Source organism: Sinocyclocheilus grahami, unplaced genomic scaffold (assembly GCF_001515645.1).
Source record: "Sinocyclocheilus grahami isolate Dianchi unplaced genomic scaffold, SAMN03320097.WGS_v1.1 scaffold176.1, whole genome shotgun sequence".
Lineage (NCBI taxonomy): Eukaryota > Metazoa > Chordata > Actinopteri > Cypriniformes > Cyprinidae > Sinocyclocheilus > Sinocyclocheilus grahami.
This window is the reverse complement of record NW_015505355.1, coordinates 1,713,502-1,726,355: the sequence shown is the minus strand read 5'-3', so window position 1 is coordinate 1,726,355 and position 12,854 is coordinate 1,713,502. Positions and strand designations below refer to the sequence as shown.

Sequence of the window (12,854 nt, the reverse complement as noted above, 5' to 3'; positions counted from 1 at the left end):
CAGGATGTGACAGGAAGCTCATGCTCTAGACTCTTGTGAATACTTCAGAAACCATGCTCGCATTTGTGAGACCCATCCACTTTTATTATATATAGGCTCAAAGAGATGGATTATTTTTCTAAAAATCCCCAGAAAAAAAAGATCTGGGGTGGCATGAGGGTAAGTAAATGATGAGAGAATTTTCATCTTTTGGTGGAGTACAGTGATTCTGTGTTCCCGTTCGATTAAAAACAGGCACGTCGTCTGTTGTGCTTCTGTCTCTGTGGTATTTTTCTCTGTTCTTAAGCTAAGCACACCTCCCAGACCATCTGTGATAGTCAACAGCTCCTGCATTTATATGAGAGATGAGGGAGGATGAAACAGGGTAGGGATGGGAACTTCTAAATGGGGGATTTGAGGAATGGATTGCACCCACTGACGGTGTTTTTAATTTGTCACTTTAGCTCTGGATTCACTACAGGAATAATGAAAACCAGATAATGTCACAAACATATAAAAATGTATGAAAAATCTCCCCCAGGACGACTCTGAGTGTGAGGTTGTGGAGGATGCAGCAGACTAATGCAATCTGACTATGACTGTACAGCATCACTCTGTTCAGACACCTCAATCTGCTCTTGAATGAGAAAGCGTGCTTGACTACATCACACGTCTGGCTATGTGTTATTGTAATGCTTATCTCCTTCATTTGATCATGTTTTGATTAATTGATCAACACTGAATCAATGTCAACCTATTTGACCTCAATAATGACACAATAGTCTTCTTTAGAGCTCTTTATGGCTGGATAGAATTTGTTTCGCACTGCAACTGATGAACTATGTAACGTTGAACTTTGTCTTCTGTAGAGCACACTCCTATTACATATGAATGGGAGAAAGTGCAACTCGCAATATGGAGGAATAGTCCTGCCTTGTGAACAAAAGAGCCAATCGCATCATTGCAGCTGAAAGTAGATGCTTTAGAAACAGTCATCATTCTGAAACGTGCACTTAGTACTGCACGAGCGCATTGGCTGGTCTAGCCTGAAAAATACACTTTTTTACCCCGTTAAGTGTCAAAGTCGCAAAATTGCGACAAGAAGTCATTCTTAACAAAATAGACTGTAGTTCCTAATATGGTGTAATATCTCATTTGTATTCCCTACCACTAGATGGCAGATATGTAGTACTTCGATTCTAGACCAAAATTACGTCACGTTCCTATTCAAAGTGTTCAAGGAAATAGCAGAGCAAGTGAGCTTCATAGCGTGCGAGTAAATTGTGAGATTTGTGAGAGAAAATCGCCAAATGGCTAATAGAAAGTTGGACTGTGAGGATGTGTTGCAAATGTTATTAGCCGATTCTGACTCTGAAGGGGAATATTTGCCTTTTGGAAATGAAGATCGGTCGTCTAATAATCGCGCTTCTCCCGGTACATCTTTGCAGCGGAATGGTGCCGCCATTCAAATGAAAAAAAATTGCAATGAATTATTCTCAATGTTTCCACCTGGTTTTAAAGGGATGGTTCACCCAAAAATTTAAATTTGCTATTAATATACTCATCCTCAGGCCGTCCAAGATGTAGGTGACTTTTTTCTTCGGTAGAACAGCAAACAAGATTTTTAGCTGAAACCTTGGCAACTCATAAAATGCAAGTCAGTGGCTTACATCGCTTTCAGAGTTAAAAAAGCACATACATGCTAGACAAAATTAATACCCGTGGCTCAGTGGTGTGCGGTGGTGTTCTGAAAAGTCCTCAATTATTATTTTTTTAAATCAAAGGTAAATTCATGTCCCAGTCACATTTTTTTGGTTAAATAAACATTACTTACACTATCAAAAAAATAATATATATATTTAATATTTTACATTAACAATATAATCAATATTCTATTTATTAAAGCTATTATTATTAAATTATTATTATTAAATAAAAAAATATTTTTAAATTATAAAAATTCTATTATTATTAAAGTATGAAAGTGTTTTTAAGCATTTTACATTTATTCCAAAATAATAACTCAAGACAGTAACAATTTAAATAATATATTATATTTGTGAACTTATGTTCAGCTATTCTTTTTAATAGTTAACTTTTAACTATGTTTGAATTTTTCGGATCATCAGTCATTAAAGCTAAACTAAAAACTCCCGCAGATTCATGCCATTTTAAGTCTTATTTTAATGTAACATAGTGGTTATGTCTGTGTGTGAGTTATTTTTTTAATTAGTCTTCCCATGAAGGCCATTAAATTGTTCATTCAGGTGGATTTGCGAATGTGAAACGTGCACAAACACAAGAGGCGGGATTTATCACATGAACCAATCACAGCCGAACATGACCAGTCATATCCAATCATATCGTGATGGAGGCATTGCCTCTTCTCATGTGACTTTCCTCCATTCATTCTCAATTACCCCCAAGCAAACTCACCGCATGCTTTGGGGGGGCTCTGTTAAAATTCATTGGGCTCAGGGGAGGCAAGAGAGATGCTGACTCCCGCTGTAAATTGACCTGCTGGTGTCGCTGTTGGACAATGTTTCTTTAGACAAATGAGTGATTTAAACACTTTTTAATAATGTTGTTTTATTTTTGTATTAACATTTTTGCGTGGCTCCTGACGACATATTATGGTCTTATGAAGTGAAATTATTGGTCTGTGCAAGTAACAGGAATGTTTTTTACAACACTACTACCTGTAATCCATAACCTCATACTTGCTCGGGCTTATTCTTGATGCCTCAGCCCATGTAAACAAGTTAATTTACGTTTGCGTACATAATCTTAACAGGATGTGACAGGAAGCTCATGCTCTAGACTCTTGTGAATACTTCAGAAACCATGCTCGCATTTGTGAGACCCATCCACTTTTATTATATATAGGCTCAAAGAGATGGATTATTTTTCTAAAAATCCCCAGAAAAAAAAGATCTGGGGTGGCATGAGGGTAAGTAAATGATGAGAGAATTTTCATCTTTTGGTGGAGTACAGTGATTCTGTGTTCCCGTTCGATTAAAAACAGGCACGTCGTCTGTTGTGCTTCTGTCTCTGTGGTATTTTTCTCTGTTCTTAAGCTAAGCACACCTCCCAGACCATCTGTGATAGTCAACAGCTCCTGCATTTATATGAGAGATGAGGGAGGATGAAACAGGGTAGGGATGGGAACTTCTAAATGGGGGATTTGAGGAATGGATTGCACCCACTGACGGTGTTTTTAATTTGTCACTTTAGCTCTGGATTCACTACAGGAATAATGAAAACCAGATAATGTCACAAACATATAAAAATGTATGAAAAATCTCCCCCAGGACGACTCTGAGTGTGAGGTTGTGGAGGATGCAGCAGACTAATGCAATCTGACTATGACTGTACAGCATCACTCTGTTCAGACACCTCAATCTGCTCTTGAATGAGAAAGCGTGCTTGACTACATCACACGTCTGGCTATGTGTTATTGTAATGCTTATCTCCTTCATTTGATCATGTTTTGATTAATTGATCAACACTGAATCAATGTCAACCTATTTGACCTCAATAATGACACAATAGTCTTCTTTAGAGCTCTTTATGGCTGGATAGAATTTGTTTCGCACTGCAACTGATGAACTATGTAACGTTGAACTTTGTCTTCTGTAGAGCACACTCCTATTACATATGAATGGGAGAAAGTGCAACTCGCAATATGGAGGAATAGTCCTGCCTTGTGAACAAAAGAGCCAATCGCATCATTGCAGCTGAAAGTAGATGCTTTAGAAACAGTCATCATTCTGAAACGTGCACTTAGTACTGCACGAGCGCATTGGCTGGTCTAGCCTGAAAAATACACTTTTTTACCCCGTTAAGTGTCAAAGTCGCAAAATTGCGACAAGAAGTCATTCTTAACAAAATAGACTGTAGTTCCTAATATGGTGTAATATCTCATTTGTATTCCCTACCACTAGATGGCAGATATGTAGTACTTCGATTCTAGACCAAAATTACGTCACGTTCCTATTCAAAGTGTTCAAGGAAATAGCAGAGCAAGTGAGCTATCGTGTCATTGATGTGGAAGCAGTTCAGTTCATAGCGTGCGGGTAAGCTGTGAGAGAAAAATCGGCAAATGGCTAATAAAAGTTGTACAGTGAGGATGTTGCAAAATTAGCCGATTCTGACTCTGAAGGGGAATATTTGCCTTTTGGAAATGAAGATCGGTCGTCTAATAATCGCGCTTCTCCCGGTACATCTTTGCAGCGGAATGGTGCCGCCATTCAAGGTGAGAGTGTTCACGAAGCACAAACAAGTGATCATTTCAACCCTTTGTCCAACGGGGATGGGGGTGGCAGGGGAGAACGTGGTCGTACTGTCCATAGAAGAGCTGTTGCTAGAGGTAGAGGCAGCAGGGGTAGGAGAAATAGGGCTGGAAGTAGCACTAGCTGCCCCAAAGAAGTGGGAGTGGCCGCGGTAGACGTGGCCGAGCTGTGCGTGGGAGAGCCGGGAGACGTGGTAGAGGCAGCAGGAGTGATCAGGCTCTAAATAGGGCTGGAAATAGCGATGACAATGGTGGCTGGGTTTATTTGAGAAATGAAGAAGTGTATCAGGACTGGATCAAACGCTTAGATGAGCCTGTTGGTAATTTAGTACTTTCTCCTGTTTTATAGTTGGTTTCCTCTTTTCTGATAATTTGGAATGAGGATAAAAAGACAAAAAACAAACAAACAAAAAACATGCAAATAAGTTCAAACATCAATTCAATATCTACTATTTCCTGAATATTATGAAATTCAAAATGGCCGCCTCTGATGACGTCATAATATGCAAATTAGACGAGTATATTTACACCCCACATGAACTTTCGGTCATGCCCAACATTTTTCTAATTTACAGTAGATCTCTATCTTTAAGCCCTTTCAAGCCACAAGCTTTTGAAATCTTGAAATCAGCATTTTTCCCAAAAAGGGAAAGCCACCTTGAACCTTCACAAATTCCACTCACATTCATTATATAAACTGAGATTCGCTAATTATTATAACTGACATGTAAAATCGACTTTTTAGAAATCAGCAATGAGTGTGCAGTCAGGAAATTCAAGTCAGATATGGAAGAAAAGAAAAGAGCAGAAGGCCAGAGAGGAGGCAGAAATTAAGGCGAAGCATGACGTTGAATTTGGAGTGAAAATAGGATGAGAAGAGCAAAATGTAGATGCAGAGTATAAAGATTTAAAATATGATCACAATTAAAGTTAATATTAAGCGTTTGTTAAATATCCTTTTTCACGCCACATTATATAAGTCAGGGTTGCAAAAAGGTGTTTCATGTTCCCTATTTCTAACAAATTCAGTTTTCATGGCACAGCAAATAGATTTTGAGCTCTGTATGGGACAGTTGTCAGTGATCAAATATGTACATGCACTTTTAGATGCTCTATGGCTGCGTGTGTTTCCTATGGTGACAGCCACATGCTGCTGTTCTGCTGTACTGCGCTATACATTATTAATGAGTCCATCAAGTTCTAGCGCAACTTGTTAAAAATAAATTCACTGATTAATTAATGGCAGAGTGTTGAGGGAAAAGGGGGCCACCTATTTGTCTCCAGTCTGATGTTACAAACATGTCGCTTCGTTTCTGTTGCTGTCCTTGACTCCCTGCCCTACAGTAATGAGACACGGAGCAGTTTTACAATGAAATTTAACAACAGTATTCGACTGCCAGGATCAGTTGTGCCAAAACAGGAGCTAACCTCTGAAACAGTTTGAAGCCTTGCGTTTCTAGTGCCTCGCTGAGCGTTATCGTGTGAATTGCCTAAGTTTTCCTATATTTCTGACAAATACAATTTTTGCCTATATGTGAATTTCTTTAGTACAAAATACTAAAATAAAAAAAAAATAAAAACCCTTCCTAATGTCCATCTTGATGTAAAACCAGCATGACTTCAATTGCATTCACTCCAAGCAAGCCACATAATAAATATAACAATATTTAACCAATCAGAGGGTATCATGCATCCCTGCTTGAAAAAGTAAAACATATACTAAATGTATACGCATTTCATAAATTACTAATAGCATATGTTATACCAGGGTTGTATGCCAACTTTAGTTTTTGTCTTTTTTTAATAACTGCTTCTGGAAAAGAAGTTTCTGGAAACTAACAGTGGCACCTTCTGCTAAAAATGACTGCATGAGTATTTTGCCACACATCAGCATGATGCCTCATCAAGTTGGACAGCATTTCTAACCAGAATGCACCTGATTTAAAGATTTCCGGTGAACATTTCTGTGCCTTTCTGTGTCTAGTATAAAGCAGGTTTATAAGATGGAAACCTAACAGAACTAGGACTATAAAATAACAAAGGCATTTTCCCCAATTTGGTTGTAGTGTTGGAGTAGTTTCTTGTGTGGACAGTTCAAATATGAACTACCTTACTGTACATCAAGCTTTTCACTTTCCTAATGAGTGTAAAAGGCATGTGCTCATTTATTTATCTGAGAGGAGAAGTGCTGCTAATTGAGTCTTCCTCATGGTTAGACGCTGCACATGGCGAGCTCTTTGATTATACTGGAGGGGCCGTTTTGCTGTTTGCACATTTAAGAGGGCGACTGTGGATTGGAAAGCTGTACTGGTGATTCTCCTAGGAGACATGAGAACAGATGCATCTTTCCATCAGTCCGCGCTGATATTTATTTAATTCTGCTGCTTTAAATAAGACAGGCACAGAACAAAAGGGAGACCAGGCTTGACAGATAATGAGGAATTCAGGGAGCACTTTACAGGCTCGGGAGGATAAAGAACAAGCTTGTACTTATACTTCATTCACATGCATAATAACATGAATATATTTGTGCATATTTGTATAGTTTTGAAGGATATGTCAATGTGTTTAATTTGCATCAAGTAAATTACACTGTTGCATTGTGAAAACAATTAAGAGTAGCTCACCCAAAAAATGAAAATTTGCTGAAAATGTACTCACCCTCGGGCCATCTAAGATGTAGATGAGTTTGTTTCTTCATCAAATTTGAAGAAATGTATCACTTGCTCACCAATGGATCCTCTGCAGTGAATGGGTGCCGTCAGAATGAGAGTCCAAACAGCTGGAGAAAAAACATCACAGTAATCCACAAGAAATCCACACCACTCCAGACCATCAATTACCATCTTGTGAAGCGAACAGCTGTGTTTGTAAGAAATAAATCTATCATAAAGGTGTTTTAACTTTAAACCGTTGCCAAAATGCAAGTCCATTAACCATAATAACGCTTCCTCCAGTGAAAAAGTCCATCTCCTGCTGTCTCTCACGTCAAAATCCACCCACATATTTGTTAAAAATTATTTTGGACTGTATTGGCTTGTAAATAGTGCTTGATCTGTGCAGATTTCTCTTCTGATTCAGACCAGATTACTTTTTTTCACTCGAGAGAGCAATATTGTGGATAGAGGACTCATATTCGGGGCAGAAGTAAAAAATGTCTTAATGGAGAATGAGTTTCGTACAAACACACAATTTGTGGCTTCTCGAGATGGTAATTGCCGGACTGGTGTGGATTTCTTGTGGATTATTGTGATGTTTTTATCAGCTGTTTGGACTCTCATTCTGACGGCACCCATTCACTGCAGAGCATCCATAGATGAGCAAGTGACAGAATGTTACATTTCTCCAAATCTGTTGGTCTGAGAGTGAATGAATTTCAGCAAATTGTCATTTCATTTACTTTTAGCAGAATATAATTCCTTACTACTTTCTTTTGATTTTTAATGTGAAATATGACGTATTCTTGACAGGTCTCATGAGACTGAGCCAGCTACCTTCTGTTTCCTGAAGAGCATCAGTGAAACTGTGAAACTGATGTGTTCTTCTTATCACAATTACAGCCTTAGTATACAGTATAAAGAAATGAATGCAAAAGAAATTCAGTGATTAGTCAACTTACTAACTTTTCGTTTTTATCTTTGTATCATCAGGTTATGATACAGTATTTTAATCCAAGTGTTTTCCGGTGTATTCTCCTGAGATGGCTCCGTTTGCTCGGATTTGCCATCGTCTACGGAACAGTGATTCTCAAACTGTACAGGTACAAATAATGCTGCCAGCAACAATCATGTTTCTGCTGAAGTCTGCATAAGAAAAAAGTGTTGCTTTAGTTTACCACTTTTATATTTGTGTCTTGTCCTTGTTTCTCATAACAAGGGTTTTAAAGGTGTTCCTGTCCCGCACCGCCCAGCGGATCCCGTACATGACCAGCTGGAGGGTTCTGCATCTGCTTGCTGTAATTTTGCTGGTGGTCGTGTGGTTCCTCGTGGCCTGGACCTCAGCCATATGCCAGAGTCCTGACACCCATCGTGCCCTCATCGACATCGGTTTCACCCCAGAGGGCCTGCAGTTCAACATGTGCCTGCTGGACAGCTGGGACTACATGATGGCTGCTGGTCAGTTCTTATGCTTAATGTTATACTACTAGATGTTATACTGGAGAGCAAAATACAGACACTCACACACTCAAACCACAGTTAAAAATGTCATTAGATGAGATGCAGATTTAAAAGCCAGCAATAATTAGTATTTGATATCATATATGCTTTATATATTTTTATAATAATATTATAAATAAGTATATCACAAAGAAGTAGATTGCAGAGGTCAATATCTCACACACCTGCCACCGCCTTTTGTGCTACCAGCAGCCTCAAACAAAAGGAAAATGAGGCAAGAATGCCAAAGTCTCAGGGTTATGGATGCAACTTTGACAGAAGAGATGTGGGATGTATAATCGGATCATCTGAGTGTGGCCAGACAGCCTTTAAGGCATGAGGGTGTGAGACGTGGCCAGTGATGCAGAGACGGCTCACTCTGACAGCTCCAGAACCTTCTGCTTACAGCGTGAACTGCATGGAGATAGCCCGGAAACTCATGATATCCATTCATGCACACAAACAAAGGCATTTTCACCTGTAATATTTCAATGCTGGAAGGACAAAGATATAAGCTATACTTATTGTACTTTTTGGTCCTTTTTGAAGACACAAAACAGTCTTCGTTGTCTCATTTCTTATTTATCCCATTTTCCTTTTTAAAACAATAAAATAACTTTTTACTTGAAATAAAATAATAAAAAACTTTAATTGTAATTTAACTAGTTGCCAAGTCAAGTTTAACCGATTGCACTAAAATAAGTCAAACTAAAACTATATAGATATATTTAAACAAATAAAATGACAAAACACAAATGTACTAAAACTAAAATGAAAACAAATAGATAAATATGTAATAGTATCTCAGTGATACTTAAATAAGACTGGTTCAGTATTGCTTCCGCAAAGCAGTGCCACTGCTTTGCTTATTATTAAAAAGTACATTTTGTATTACAAACCAAAAATGGTCTAAAACAGCTATTGTCCATTTTTTCACTGTAAGTTTAGGAATTTTGTGTTCAGTAGAAGCAGGTAAAATAAATGCAAAAAAATGCCATTTTAAAATAGCACATATATTTTTCATATATTTAATCAGTAAGTCATGGCAACTTATGTTTATTACTTTAACTCATCAAAATAAGTTAAATGAAATAATATGAAATTCAACCTGATTTTTCAATTCGGTTTAATGGAATTTAAATGGTTAGTTCATCCAAAAATTCTGTCATTGATTACTCATCCTCATGTTGTTCGAAACCTGTGAGACCTTCGTCCATCTTCGGAACACAAATTAAGATATTTTTGATGAAATCCAAGAGCTGACATAGAACTTGTTTACAAGCAGAGGAAAGCAATGCGCATGCGTCGATAATGGTGGAGGACTGTCCCGGAAGAGAAGAAATTGTTGAATAAAGTTATTTTAGTTTTTTTGTTTTTGCGCACAAAAAGTATTCTTGTAGCTTCGTAAAATTACGGTTGAACCACTGATGTCAGATGGACTATTTTAATGATGTCCTACTACGTTTCTTTGCCTTGACCATGGTAGGACCCTTGCTGTCTATGGGAGGGTCAGAAAGCTCTCGGATTTCATCAAAAATATCTTGATTTGTGTTCCGTAACGTAAAGTAACCCTTTACGTTTTGTACCCATACTTGTACAACCAAGTCGATTATACTTAAAAAAAAATTAAGGCAGCAACTGAACTTAAGTTTTTGAATTAAAGTAGGTAGAAATTGTACTGAATATTATTAACAGAAAAGTGAAAGACAAAACAGAGACTGACAAAACAACAACAACAAAATCTACAAAGATCCACTGCTTCCAGAGATATGAGAGTAACATGTTGAAACAAAATGATATGATAATCATAAGGAATTTAGGGATTCAGGTCAATTTCCATTGAGTGATTCTGGTTCTTGTAGCAATTCAATTAATAAAGTACCTTTGATGACTTTGATGACTGAGTGATTGAACCACTGATGTCAGATGGACTATTTTAATGATGTCCTACTACGTTTCTTTGCCTTGACCATGGTAGGACCCTTGCTGTCTATGGGAGGGTCAGAAAGCTCTCGGATTTCATCAAAAATATCTTGATTTGTGTTCCGTAACGTAAAGTAACCCTTTACGTTTTGTACCCATACTTGTACAACCAAGTCGATTATACTTAAAAAAAAATTAAGGCAGCAACTGAACTTAAGTTTTTGAATTAAAGTAGGTAGAAATTGTACTGAATATTATTAACAGAAAAGTGAAAGACAAAACAGAGACTGACAAAACAACAACAACAAAATCTACAAAGATCCACTGCTTCCAGAGATATGAGAGTAACATGTTGAAACAAAATGATATGATAATCATAAGGAATTTAGGGATTCAGGTCAATTTCCATTGAGTGATTCTGGTTCTTGTAGCAATTCAATTAATAAAGTACCTTTGATGACTTTGATGACTGAGTGATTAATTCAAACTTATAGCTCATGTCTTGAGTTTGAGACCAGTGGCTGCATCCTAAAATAATCCGAAACCACAGTGTCACAAAAAATGTATATCCAAATTCACAGTACTCATAAAAGAGTAGACAAAAAGTACCCAAATGACCTGCTACTCCCGGCGTGATTCTGATGTGTGTATATGATGGACACTTTAGTATCCCATGAGGCCACAGGAGAGGATTTATGAGTGGCAGTGACTTGACGCAGCTGACGCTTGTAGGTCACATGACAATGACAACATGATGAATGTAGCACGTCCAGATTACAGTCAAGTACTCACTTTGCAACTGCAAAAAAAAAAAACATGCTTTAATTCGGATTTACTACTATCTGTCATTTAGTCATTGTCGTGTCCTACCAGCGCCATTTGCTTTTCTTCACTGTCATTTACAAATCTTCTCCCGTGGCCTCATGGGATAGTAAAGTGTCCATCAGATGCACACTTCAGAAACTCCCTGGAAGTAGGCGGTCGTCTGGAAACTTCTCGCCTGCTGTTATATGAATATTGTGAATCTGGACATACTACTCATTCACATACTTTTTTTTCACCTACTATATAGTATAGGGAAGTATGATAATTCAGATGCAGCCTCTTTGTGAATCTTTTTGGCAGATTCATTAAAATGAACCATTTCATCTTGGCATGCAACCATTGGGTTGTGTTGTCTATTTATAGTCATTCTCTCTCATTATATTTACATCAAATGGCAAATTCCACAAATCAGCTAAAACGAATGATTTTGCTATGGAACTGTACATTGAGGAGCTATGCAGCAAACATGTCATAGTATTTTTCTACGGTCTTCAGTCCATGTGGTGAAAGAATGCAGAAAATCATAAAAATCATTTGATTGAATTATTTAAAAAAAAAAGAAAAAGAAAAAGAAACTGATTCTGAATGAGAAACAGTTCTCAATTCCTAACACTACAGCTTACAAATGAATGTTAATGCTTAAAATAGGGGAAAAAAACTAATATTAACTTTATTGAAATACTAAAATATATTTTGTTTTTTAAGTTATATAAAATATATGGTCACTTTAATTTGGTGACCAATTCTCACTATTAACTAACTCTTAACTATGACGTTTCTCTCAATTAACTCCTTATTTGCCTGTAGCGAATCAGCTCATGGGGAAATATGAATAATTAATCATAACTAGTTATAATTCATTATAAATATTTAGATCCGCTGTAGATATTTACTTGACCTCTCAGGGTCAACTGTCTGTCAATTCTAAGAACGTTAATTTCCTGGTTAAGGGAAATAACTTTCTTATTGTACAATACTACACAGAGCCTGTAGCATAAATCTGCATGATTAAGTGACTCCAGTTATGAGCAAACGATGAACAATGTCGAGTGTGACAAAGTAAGACTTTATTAACTACATAAACACTTAAACTGGTCCAACATACACATACACACACACACACACACACACACACGCATACAGTTGGTATAGCTCATGTCTTCATCTTAGAATCTAACCGAACCACCGACTCGGGGCAGGTCACTGAAGTGCGGTCTTTAAAGTCTGCGAAGATTCACGCCTCTCAAGAGGGGCTTGTCCAATGAGAAAGACGGAAATTCCAAGCGGGAGGTGGCAATTGCTGGAGGATTTTACGACCCTTTGTCTCTAAGCATGGTATTTCGCATATGTAATTTGCTTGGGTGTTGATGCACAAACTAATAAAGATTCTTAGAACACTAATATGTTGCATAGGTATAAACATACAATATACACTCTCAATTAGATCATCCGAATACGAATGAATAGAGACCAAACACGTTATATGTAAGGTTACATGAATGAGTGGTTCTATCATAAGCATGCATAAACTAGTCTACAATACAACAGATAATATACAAGACAGCAGTAATATACACAATGACCTGAATGATATGTGTGTTCATTCAAAGAAAGGTTTTCCTATTAATTAATTAGAGAAGAGTCAATTTTTCACTGTGCACTGTGACTTAATAGTTAGG

At 37.3% G+C, this 12,854-nt stretch overlaps 1 protein-coding gene across 1 annotated transcript in view; it reads left to right on the top strand.

The window, feature by feature from the left end:
• The window catches only part of gpr158b (G protein-coupled receptor 158b), a 50,656-nt gene that overhangs the window by 26,800 nt on the left and 11,002 nt on the right, over positions 1-12,854 (top strand). Inside the window, exons 6-7 of the mRNA XM_016283622.1 lie at positions 7,921-8,030; positions 8,147-8,385. Coding sequence (XP_016139108.1) covers positions 7,921-8,030; positions 8,147-8,385 — 349 coding nt within the window. The remainder of the gene's footprint in view (positions 1-7,920; positions 8,031-8,146; positions 8,386-12,854) is intronic.